The following is a 12,313-nucleotide window of genomic DNA, read 5'->3' as shown; positions in this document are numbered from 1 at the left end:
TCTCTGTGTAGCCCTGGCTATCCTAGAACTCACTCTGTAGACCAGGGTGGCCTTGAACTCAGAAATCCGCCTGCCTCTGCCTCCCAAGTGTTGGGATTAAAGGCGTGTGCCACTACTGCCCAGTAAGGCAGGACTTCAAAGCAATATCCGTCTCAAAACAAACAACAAAACCATCTTAGGAGCTGGACGGGGTAGTACATACCTGTAATCTTAATACTCAGAATATGGACCTAGGTACATAGTGAGACTATGTCTCAAATTTTAAAAATAAAATAAAGCAGAAGAGGAACTACTGGGGAATAGGTAGAAGAGTGGGGTCGGGGAGATGATGGAGAAGTGGTCCAAATATATTTGTATAAAATGTCATATGAGGGGTTGGAGATATTGCTCAGCAGTTAAGAGAGTTTGTTATGGGATGGGGAGATAGCTCAGAGGTTAAGAGCACTGGCTGTTCTTCCAGAGGCCCTGAGTTCAATTCCCAGCAACCACATAGTGGCTCCCAACCATCTGTAATGGGATCTGATGCCCTCTTCAGGCACACAGGTGTACATGCAGATAGAGCATTCATATACATAAAATAAATAATAGTTTTAGAAAAAGAGAGCATGAGGCTGGAGAGATGGCTCAGTGGTTAAGAGCACTGACTGCTCTTCTGAAGGTCCTGAGTTCAAATCCCAGCAACCACATGGTGGCTCACAACCACCCATAACAAATCTGACACCCTCTTCTGGAGTGTCTGAAGACAGCTACAATGTACTTACATATAATAAATAAATAAATCTTTAAAAAAAAAAAAAAGAAAAAAGAAAAAGAGAGCACTGGTGGCACATGCCTTTAATCCCAGCACCTGGGAGGCAGAGGCAGGTGGATTTCTGAGTTCAAGGCTAGCCTGGTCTACAGAGTGAGTTCCAGGACAGCCAGGGCTATACAGAGAAACCCTGTCTCAGGAAAAAAAAAAGTGAATATGAATGCAAATGTGTGCACGCACACACACTCACACACCAAACTATAACCAAATGAGGCTGCATTGGGAATCTGAAAGTCCCTGGTACATGTACTTTTAATGATGAACAAGATTTAAACTGTGGCAATGTCTGTGCTCTGAACCGTTACCTTTTTCCAAGTTCTTGTCTGCCCCTATGGGGGTATGTGAACAATATCAGGACAGATAGTAGTATGTGGCCAGTGAGTGGAGAGGCCTGGGGTTCCTTGCTCCACCCTAGAAAGCATGAGGTCCACCACAAACAGGCTCCAAATCAAGGCTGTCACATCTTCAAACTTTTAATCCCAAGTCAGATGACAATGAAGTCGGACCCGGGCTCTCCCCTGCCCCACCAGGCAGTCGTAGGATGTCTTTCCCTTGAGTGAATCAGTATAGACTTGGACAAAGAAAGCTTCCAAATCCTTCTGCAGCCCTTTCACCAGCTCACACCCATCTATCTGTCCGGTCCCTAGAAGTTTCCCCTGGGTGCCCCATTTGCATATAACCTCTTCCAATCCTACCTCAAGTAACTTAAATTTATCTACCAAGAAAAAAAAGTATGTGTGCGTGCAGGTCAGAGTTTAGCATCAGGCATCTTCCTCTGTTGCCTTGTTCTTTAAGAAGAGGTCTCTCACTGAACCTGACCTCATTAATTGGCTACACTAGCTGGTCAGTGAACTCCAGGGCTCCTCTAATCTCTGCCCTCCCAACATTGGAATTACAGACATGTACTGCTGTGCTGGGTTTTAAAGTGAGTTCTGGGGACTCAAACTCCAAGTCCTCAAGCTTGCTCAGCAAGCATTGTACTTACTAAGCCATTCCCCACACCCCCAAAAGCATTGTTTACAGAGAAAAGACGAGGGACCAAGACATTTTGTGAAATGGGCCTCCCAGAGTGGGGAAAACAGTTTCCCTAGAAAAGAGATGAGAAGTCTTGAGGAGAAAGCTGGAAACTGAGGCAGGGTTGGCAGATGCCTTCCAAACGCAGGCCAGAGCTCTAGGTGGCTGGGCCATCCCGCTTGGGGCACAGTGACCTCCAGGGCCAGGAAGGCAAGGTGAGCAGGAGGAAATAAATTCCCCCCAGCAGCAAGATTAGACCAGCACCCACACCACAGCCTAAGGACCAGGAATACTCATAGGCCAGGCGTGGAACTGGAGGGGTCTCAGGGTTGACTCCCTGCAGCAGGGCTCTAACGGAATGCCGGAACACCTCCAGGCTGACGAAGAGCAGCAGGCCTGTGCAGGAAGAAGAGAGTGAGACTCTTAGCTCCAGTCCAGGTTTGAGACCGTCACCGTTCATTCCTTTATCAACTAAAGAACAGAGGATCCTCTCGTGCTTTTCCTCAGTCATTCAACAGTCATCTTAATTCCACAAATGGGGAGCTGGAAATATTATGACTGTACTTAACATGCAGACCTCTTGACCTCTGTCTCTGTCTCTGTCTCTGTCTCTCTCTCTCTCTCTCTCTCTCTGTGTGAGTGTATGTGTGAAGGCCAGAGGCTAATTGCCTTTCCCAATTATTTTCCACTTTTAAAAAAAATTTATTTATTATTATACATAAGTACACTGTAGCTGACTTCAGATGTACCAGAAGAAGGTGTCAGATCTCATTATGGGTGATTGTGAGCCACCATGTGGTTGCTGGGATTTGAACTCAGGACCTTTGGAAGAGCAGTCAGTGCTCTTACCCACTGAGCCATCCTGTCAGCCCCCTCCACTTTAATATATATATATATATATATATATATATATATATATACATTTTATGTAATATATATACATATATATATACAAAAATGTGTATATATGTGTGTGTGTGTGTATACATATATTTAGGTTTTGGGAAGCAGACCCCACAAAAGATCCCCTGGGAGTTAGATGGCTATGAGGAATTGAACCAGAGTCCTCTGAAAAAGCAGACAGTGCTCTTGCCCACAGAAACATCTCTCCAGCAGTAATTATCATTATTTTTAAAGGAATTGTTTGTTTCTTGGTTTGAGACAGAGTTTTGCTATTTAGACACTTCTACCAAGCAGAGAATACATACTAGACACCATTGACCTGGTGGCTGCCATGCTGCACCTTCTGAAACAAATGCAGGAGGAGGAAAGAGGATTTCAGAACATAATATGTGACAGGAAGAAAAAAATTAAAGGTTTATTTGTGTATGTGTGTGTGTGTGTGTGTGTGTGTGTGTGTGTGTGTGTGTGCTATGTGAGTGTAATCCCCACAGTGGTCAGAAGAGGGCAACAGATCTTCTGGATTGGAGTTCCAGGCAGTTAAGAGCAAATGCATTTAACCATTGAGCAATCTCTCTAGCACCTCCAAAAAAAATTTTAAGTAGGGAGAATCAGGAATGATTGTGCATATCTATAATCCTAGTACTAAGGCAGGAGGATTGCCTTAACAAGGCTAGCCTGGGGGCTAATAAATTCCAGGTCAGTTATGGATATAAGAAAAGAAATGACAACAAATGCAGGCAAAGATGTGGGGAAAGAGGAACAATGCTCACTGTTGGTGTGAGTGTAAAATCTGGTAGCTGCTTTGGAAATCAGCATTCCTGGGTGAGATTTTTTAAAAAGTAGGCTGAGCAAGCCAAGGGGAGCAAGGCAGTGAGCAGTGTTCTTCCTGTCTCCTAGTTCCAGCCCTGCATCAGTTCCTGCTTTGACTTTCCTCAGTAATGGACTGTTACTTAGAAGCATGAGATCAAAGAGGCCTTTCCTCCCCATGGACGTGGTGTTCATCACAGCAATAGAACCCCTAAGACAACAGCACCTATTATTACATCACCACTAATGATGCAATGACACCATCACAGCTACCACATAGACATTAACATCTACCACCATCATCTCTAGAGTCACCACCGTTATCATCACCATCGTCATCGCAACCTATTGACATCATGTTTTCCATTCTGACCATCACTACACCATAACCACCAACACCACTATCATCACTTTTACTGTCATCACCACCTACGATCACCATCACAGCATCGTTACCATCAATCCCATCATAATCACCATCATCACCACCATCACCATCACCATCAGTCCCATCATAGTCATCATCATCATCACCACCTACCGCCATCACCATATCACCATCACCTCCCTCATCATTACCCACATCATCACTCTCAGCACCACCAGCATTACCAACACTGACACAATCACCATCCTGACATCACCCATTGCCACCTCAACTGTCATTACCGTACTCCACAGAACTCCTATCCTTTGAGAATCAGCTTAGATGTCACCTTCTTGGGGAGTTTCTTTGATATGCACTCCCATGACAGTGTGGCTTTCATATCCATCCTCATCACAATAGCACGTGTAATTATTAGTTGTTACCAGCTGGGTGAAGAGCACTTGATAGCAGGCATGGCATCTTAATTTGATTTAGTCTTGTATCTCTAGCATCTCCTAAACACAACACGTTCTCACAAGCACACAAGGAATAAAGAAGTAAAGTATACATAATTAACAGTTTTTCTAATCACTGCATCTGGCTCAACAATGAAGCACTAGATAATAAAAGGAATTTCTCAGTAACATGCCATGATTCAGGATACCCTTAGCACCCTAGGTAGGACATAAAACACATGGTCTCCAGTTAAGCATTCATGCTAACCCTACAAAGACCTCACAGGAATAAAGGTTCCAAAATTCAATGGTGCAGTTCATTAAAAAGGAGGTCAAGAAAGCTTAGCATCAACCCTTGCCTCTAGGTGGCTACCTGCACATGACAGACAGGAGACTGGTCCACCAACAATCCATCATGGAAGGGGGATATATAGACAATTAATGGCTTCTGTCCAAGGAGAGATACATTCCTCAGTGATGTTGTAGCCACTGGCAAGTTGCCTTTGGTTAAGTAAATAACCCTCAGAGCTGGAGAGATGGCTCAGCAGTTAGGAGCATTGACTGCTCTTCCAGAGGTCCTGAGTTCAATTCCCAGCAACACATGATGGATCACAACCATCGGTAATGGGATCTAATGCCCTCTTCTGGTTTGTCTGAGGACAGCTACAGTAAAATAAATAAATCTTAAACAAAACAAAACAAAACAAAACAAACAAAAAACAAAGCCTTTATCTTTTACCCATGCAGGCAGCCCTACTTAAATGCAGCAGGGAACAAAAAAAAAAAAAAAAAAAAAAAAAAAAAAAAAGCCATAAATGCAGAAGGGGGGACTTGTTGGAAAGAAGGCATTTGGCAGGAGAGACACAAGAGAGGAACATGGGGTGGAGATATGAACAGAGTATCACGTGGATATGTGTTTGTATATAAATGTATGACTGTAAATCTGTGAACAATTTTTTAAAAAGTCCTACTGCTGCCATTAGTGGTTGCGTGGCTATGAGTCACTTGACTTTTCTGAACCTCAATAATCTTATCCACAAAATGATAACTCATAACCTTTGAGGCTAGAGAGGTGGCTTGGTGGGTAAGAGCACTTGTTGCTAGTGCAGAGAACTCAGGCTGGGCTCCCAGCACTCACATGACAGCTCAGAACCATCTATAACTCCAGTTCCTGGGAATCCAGTACCCTTTTCTGAATTCCTCAGGAATGGACATACATGCAAAAAAAAACCATTTATACATAGAAAGAAAGGAAGAAAGAAAGGAAGAAAAAAAGAAAGAGAGAGAGAGAGAGGGGAAGGAAGGAAGGAAGGACAGGAAAGGAAGGAAGGGATTGGAAAGATTGCTCAGCCATTAAGTGTACTGGCTGTTTTCCCAGAGTACCTGGGTTCAAATCCCATTATCAATACTCCAAGATCTGACACCCTCATACAAACACACATGCAGGCAAAACACCAATATACACAAAATAAAAATTGAAAATAATAAAAAAAATGGCAACCATTAGCTAGTCCACTCACTGTAATTATTTGAGCTAGATGTAAACTAGACTGAAGTCTTTGTTATTACTGAGTTCTACATTTCACAAGATATGACATTTTTTTCCCTGGATCCTCACCTACAGTACCTGCAGACTCCAAGTCCAAAACTCAAAGACTAGAAACCTTCCGTGATGGTTTGAATAGGTCTGGCCCCCATAGGGCTCATGAGTTTGAATGCTTGGCCATAGGGACTTGCATTTTTAGGAGATGTGTCCTTGTTAGAGGAAGTGTGTCACTGTGGGGGTAGGCTTTGAATTCTCCTATTCTCAGGCTCTGCCCAGTGTGGAAGAGTCCCTTCCTGGTTGCCTTCAGATCAAGATGTAGAACTCTTGGCTCCTCCAGCACCGGAGGCTGCCATGCTTCCTGCCATGATGATAATGGGTTGAGCCTTTGAATTAAATGTTTTCTTTATAAGAGTTGTCTTGGTTATGGTGATTTTTCACAGCAATAAAACTCTAAAACACCTTCTGAATGACTTGAGACTCTCATCTTCAGACCTACTCAGCCCCATGAGCTTCTTTGACCTCCAGCAGTCAATAGTGCTCAAAATCCTGTCTGAAGCTCCTACTATACAACAGTGTTGGAGAGTCCAGGCTAAATCAAAAAGAACATGTGGAAAGAATGCAAATGTCATGCAACAACAGGCTTAGACTGTTTCTCGCTTTTAGATTTTACATGAACTCGCTCCAACTCCTGGAGATTACCCCCTCCCCTTGACATGAAGCAATCCTTGGCTATCCCATGTCCAAACCTAAATAGTATTTGCAGACAGTCTACTCCTCTGCCAACAACAGGATTTGGAATTCCATCTTTGAGCCTCCAACAGCCCTTGAACTTCCCTCTCCTCTACTCCCAGCATAGTGCAGATCCCGTTCTCAGTGTGTAAAGATTCTTGGCACTCACAGCTCCAAATCTAAAATAGCATTAAGTCTAAATAAACCTTGCCAGAAAAGTCCTTGGAATTCTTCCACCTTTGGATATACTAGAACCCATGGGTTTCTCCTCATTCCCAACATGCTTGGAGATTCTACTTCCCAACATGCAACATTACGTGAGGTTCCCACTGCTCAACATTCAAATATGTGTGGGGATCCTAACTCCCAGCATGCAACAGTTGGTAGAGATCCCTTCAACAGTGTGCGGAGATCCACCTCCCCACATGCAATAGGGTCTTTCCACTTCTAAGCACACAACTGTGTGTGGAATCCCACCTTCCAGCATGCAGCAGTGTGTGGAATTCCACCTCCTAACATGCAGCAGTGTGTAGAGATCTCACCCCTCCCAGCATGCACTGTCTTTGGCCCCCACACACTCAGCCCTCACCTGAGAGGCCAAAGCAGACAGCTCCCAAGCGGAGCAGGGACTCTGCACCTTTACTGAGCACCATGATGACACAGAGGCAGCCCAAGGCCATGGCTGTCAGGCCCAGCACAGCTATCACCGCAGCTGCCAGGTTTACCTCTGCAAGGAGGGGCCAAGAAGAGGTAGAGAACATGGGAATAGGAGAATACACATAATCCTCCTGAGAGTCTGTTATATTGTTGAGGGGATGGAGACCCAGATGGGTCAGTTAGTTACTTGGCTCAAGTCAGAGCACAAAGGGGACAAGGCCAGGTCAGAGATACTGGGATAACCAGCTGCTACCTGTCCTTTGATCATCATTGGATTACGGATGATGAAGTTGAGGGACTAGTCGTAAAGGTGATTCATTATCTTGCAACCGTCTAGGTTGTAATTCTCCCCAACCACTCCCCAGCTGGAAAATCCTGGTAAGGTCCTACACCCCTGTCAATCTTAGGCTCTGGAAAAGCCCTGGAAAATCAGGATTAGAAGTGCCCAGTGTGGTGCTCAGCACATAATAGGTGGTCCATATGATTTTCCCAAAGGTACACAGTGACCTGACCCAGCTCACATAAGAAAAGAATGTAAAAGGTAAGGGGCACTAATATACACCTGGACTCATATATTTAGCTGCCTTGCCTCATTAAATACTTATTTAAAAACAAAAAAAGAATGAGAGACATGGAGTGATCCCAGTTCCTTTGTGGAGAGGCTGGGGCACTGGAGTGATGTCCAAGAAGCTGGACTTAGGGTAGAAAGTACAAAGTCCTCAGAGTTGCAGTATTGAGTACTGTAGTATCTACAAAACATCATTTTCACTTAAGTTAAAATTAAAAATGCATTTCCTCCCATTACACCAGCCATCTTCTATCTACTAGGCTGACACATGTGGCTGGAAGCCATCATATGGACCAGTGTATATGCATAATATTTTCATTTTTCATGTACAATTTTGTAGATTCAGACTTATTTGGGTTGGGATCTTGCCTTTGCCCTTTTGTGGGAAAAGAAAAGTAATTCTCTCAACCATTTCTGACTTGATTTCTCCCCTGAATGATGAAGCTGAAGTCCAAACCTTGCTGGCTTGTAGCAATTGTGCTACTTTAGGTGCTGGGTTTAGCATATAAAATGTCCTTATAATGCTGGTTACAGAGAGAAGGTATGATTTGCCCAAGCCACACAGCACAGGCAGAGTTAATGTCCAGTGGGCTAGACACAAGCTCTGATGATCGTTGTCCACATTCTTAACCTACCATCACCTTCCAAATATGAGACATCCACAGAAGCTGAGCCCATCCTGAGCACAAGGCTGTCTGTCACTCCTTCAGAGCAGTCATTCTACCCCTAGCCCTCCCTTGTCACCATTCGAGATGTCCTCACCTTTCTTGGTGGTTCGCTGGAAGATGCGCGCATTTTCCCCAGTGGTGAAGAATTTGAAGTAGGTGCAGTTTGCTTCTGTGGGGTGCAGGGAAAAAACAGGGGGAGTTGATGACATGAAGTTTTGTGTAAGCTCAAGGCTGGATATTTCCCAGACACTACAGGGAACTAAAAATAAAGAATTAGTACGGCTGACACATAGAGGAGAGAGAGGAGAAAAATCAGGCTGGCAAGGTGGTTTAGCTTGTTGCCAAGCCTGATGACCTGAGTTCAATCCTTGGAATCCACATGGTAGAAGACTCCGGTGGGTTTCCCTCTGACACACACACACACATGCACACACACACACACACACACACATTGTGAGAGGGGAATAAATTAAATGTACAAAGGTGGGAAATGACATTGAAGTATAAATACACTTGCCACATCACTGATGTCCGGAGACTGAGGTTTTAACCTCAAGCCCTTCGATCTAAGTCTTTGACACAAAGGAACCATAACCTCTCTGGCCCTCCGATTCTTCCTCTTTAAATGAGTTGATAATCTCTCTCCTGGCTCTTTCATGTGAGTCTGAGAAGCAAGTGGATTGAAAACGAGTTATCATTTTATTCAGCAAGGGACACCAAGATGCAGGTACCAGGAAGTTAAGAGAGCCAGGAAAGATTCCTCTCCTATGCCTCATACACAAAGGGCTCCTGCAGATTAGCAAGGGGGGAGAGAAGTAAACCTATTGAAACACTGGCAAAGGATATGAATAGTTATTCACAGGAGGGCAAGTCTGGATAGTTCACAAGTACATGAAGAGAGACTCGGCTGCAGCAGGAGTCAGAGAAACGCAACTTGAACCAGCAGGGAGATGCCACTTCAGATCAATTAGATGGGCAAATATTGAAAGGGCAGTATCAAGCATTGGAGGGATAAGAGGAAGCAGCTGGGAGTGTCAACTGTCACTAGTCTATTTGTGAAGAACTCTGACATACTTAGAAAATGAAATGCAGGTGTACAGCAGGCAATAACGGTTCAGTCAGCAGTGGGCCATATGTATGACTGAGGCACAGTAAGAATATGTCACCTTGCAGCTGGGGAGATAGCTCAGTGGTTAAGAGCACACACACAACCCCTGCTGAGGACTTGAGTTAGGGTCCTGGTGCCCATATGAGGTGGCTTACAATAGCAGCTCAGTACTAGAGAATCTAATGCCCTTTTCTGGACTCTGTGGGTGACTGCACACACTGTCCCCACATATACACATAATTCAAAAGTAGAAATCAAACAAGTCAAGGCTTTGTCACCTAGCAGCCATCATAATCTATCCACATAAGTATACACTTTGATTCTCAAGATGAGTTGTCCTTAACATGCATCTATCTCTCAGAAGACATCTCTACCACTAAGTGACACATGTCTGTGTGTCTATGCTGTATGACACAATAATTTTACTTCTGGATATTCCAAGAAGAAAGAAAACACATATAGGGCTATAGATATGGTTGTTCTCTGTGGCATTGTTTACTGAACTGGAGTAGGATTTAATCTTTTGTCCATCTCTTGGGCAGTAGACAGTTGAGACAAATACTCTAATGGATATCTTTACAGCATGAAGTTGCCATAAACTACAAAAGCATAAAGCAAATGAAAGAGGTTTGGAAATCACAATGTTGAGAAAGAAAAATTACATTGAAAATAGTATAAAATCGCATGATACCTTTTTTTTTAATCAAAACACACATGTATATAAACTCAAACTCTACATATTTCCAAGTCAAAACATTTGTGCATGGATACAATGCCAAACACATTAGAAGACTGAATTAGGAAAGGGTTTTGTTGTTGTTATTGTTGTTGTTTGTTTGTTTTGAGACAGGGTCTCCCCATGTAAGCCTTTGTTATCTGGGAACTGGCTTCAAATTCACAGAGCTCCTTGGGCTTCTGCTTCCCAAGTGCTGGGATTAAAGGTATTGCCACCATGCATAAATTGGGAAATTTTTTTAAAGATTTATTTATTTTATGTATATGAGTACCAGAAGAGGGCATCAATTCCAGTATAGATGGTTGTGAGCCACCATGTGGTTGCTGGGAATTGAACTCAGGACCTCTAGAAGAGCAGTCAGTGCTCTTAACTGCTAAGCCATCTCTCCAGCCCTGGGAAATAATTTTTAAAATAAGGAGATGTGGTGCCAGTAGGGGTTACATGAGACTTTGTCTTTAAAACAAAAAGAATATATATATGTATGTATGTATGTGTGTGTATATATATATATATATATATATATATATATATATATATATATTGGTTTTGGTTTTTCATGACAGGTTTTTTCTGTATAGCCCTGGCTATCCTGGAACTCACTCTGTAGACCAGGCTGGGCTTGAACTCAGAAATCCACCTGCCTCTGCCTCCCAAGTGCTGGGATTAAAGGCATGCGCCACCACCGCCCTGCTAAAATGAAAAAAATTTAAAGACAGAGCATAAGAAGGACCTTGCAGAAGCAGGCAATATTCTTTTTGTAAACATATGTAAGATTCACTAAATACCTTTGCTAATTTAGATATGAGAAAGCTTAAAGTTAACAAACAGAACGTTCTAACTTCCTAAGACAGTGTTTTATGTATCCTAAGCTGATTGAACTTGTTATGAAGCTAAGGATATCCTTGAATTTCAGACCCTATTGCCTCCACCTTCCAAGAGCAGGTGTGCACCACCATGTCTGTTTTATGTGGTGCTGGGATCAGACTCAGGGCAAGCACTCTGCCATTTACCTACATCCTGACTCCTAAAGTGTATTCTATAGTGACCTATGCTTTTATTCTATGTATCGGGAAACTGAAATACAAAAAAAAGTAGGGGGTGAGGAACCACAGAGGGTAGAGAACATTGGAAAGAGAGCCAGACAGTTTGGAGAAGTGGAAATGGCTAAATCTGTGTCAAGTGATGGTATGGGGCATGTTCAATACCAGCTCAGGGAAGAAGAGTTTGCAGTTTCTAGGCCAGAACAGTTGCAAGTGTACAGAGCAGTCTGTCCTACAGCGCCAAGAGGCACAGGGCACTTCCCATGGAGGAAAGATGCTCTTTGCAGCCACTAGTAGGGGATACGGTCTATACCCCTGAGATAACTGCGGAGTCCCTTCTGGGGCTGGGTGTGGTGTCTGGCATCTCATTTGGCTGCTTGCAACAGGATTTTATGTTCATGTGCCCCGAAGGATGGGGCAAGCCCACTTGGGAAACCACAAGGTGAGTCTCTCTCTGTCAGCCAACGGACATAATGGCTATCTTTTAATTTTTAAAGGAAGTTATTTCTTTGAGACAGTGGAGTCCAGGATAGGTCCCCTGATAACGTGGAATTATGGGGAGCTGGTAATGGCCTTGGAATAAAGATAAAGTCCTCTTGCTTTGTTTCTGATACAAGGTATTATGGAGGCTAGGCTGGCCTATAACTCACTATGTAGCGGAGCTGGCTTTGTACTCCTGGTCTTCCTCCTGCCTCCTGAATGCTGGTGTGCGCCACCATACTCAGTGGTGAAATCCTTTCTGACAAGTAGAGGGAAGAGAAAGGGAAGCACACAGTAAAGTGGCAGAGACCAGTCTCTTCCAAAGAGTGAGGGCCTCTGAGACCTTCTCAAGCACTAGGGACATGCAGAGTGAGGGCCTCTGAGACCTTCTCAAGCACTAGTGACATGCAGAGTGAGGGCCTCTGAG

General features: G+C 43.7%; 1 protein-coding gene across 1 annotated transcript in view; it reads right to left on the bottom strand.

Annotated features, from left to right (window-relative positions):
- Positions 1–1,263: 1,263 nt before the first annotated feature.
- Cacng6 (calcium voltage-gated channel auxiliary subunit gamma 6) overlaps positions 1,264–12,313 on the bottom strand; it is a 14,240-nt gene continuing 3,190 nt past the window's right edge. Inside the window, exons 2-4 of the mRNA XM_031385046.1 lie at positions 8,617–8,691; positions 7,219–7,356; positions 1,264–2,218 (exon numbers count right to left, since the gene is read on the bottom strand). Of these exons, the coding sequence (XP_031240906.1) occupies positions 1,980–2,218; positions 7,219–7,356; positions 8,617–8,691 (452 nt within the window). The 3' untranslated portion in view covers positions 1,264–1,979. The remainder of the gene's footprint in view (positions 2,219–7,218; positions 7,357–8,616; positions 8,692–12,313) is intronic.

Source organism: Mastomys coucha, unplaced genomic scaffold (assembly GCF_008632895.1).
Source record: "Mastomys coucha isolate ucsf_1 unplaced genomic scaffold, UCSF_Mcou_1 pScaffold21, whole genome shotgun sequence".
NCBI classification, from domain to species: domain Eukaryota; kingdom Metazoa; phylum Chordata; class Mammalia; order Rodentia; family Muridae; genus Mastomys; species Mastomys coucha.
Note: the sequence above shows the minus strand (reverse complement) of the source record. Positions and strands in the feature narration are given on the sequence as shown.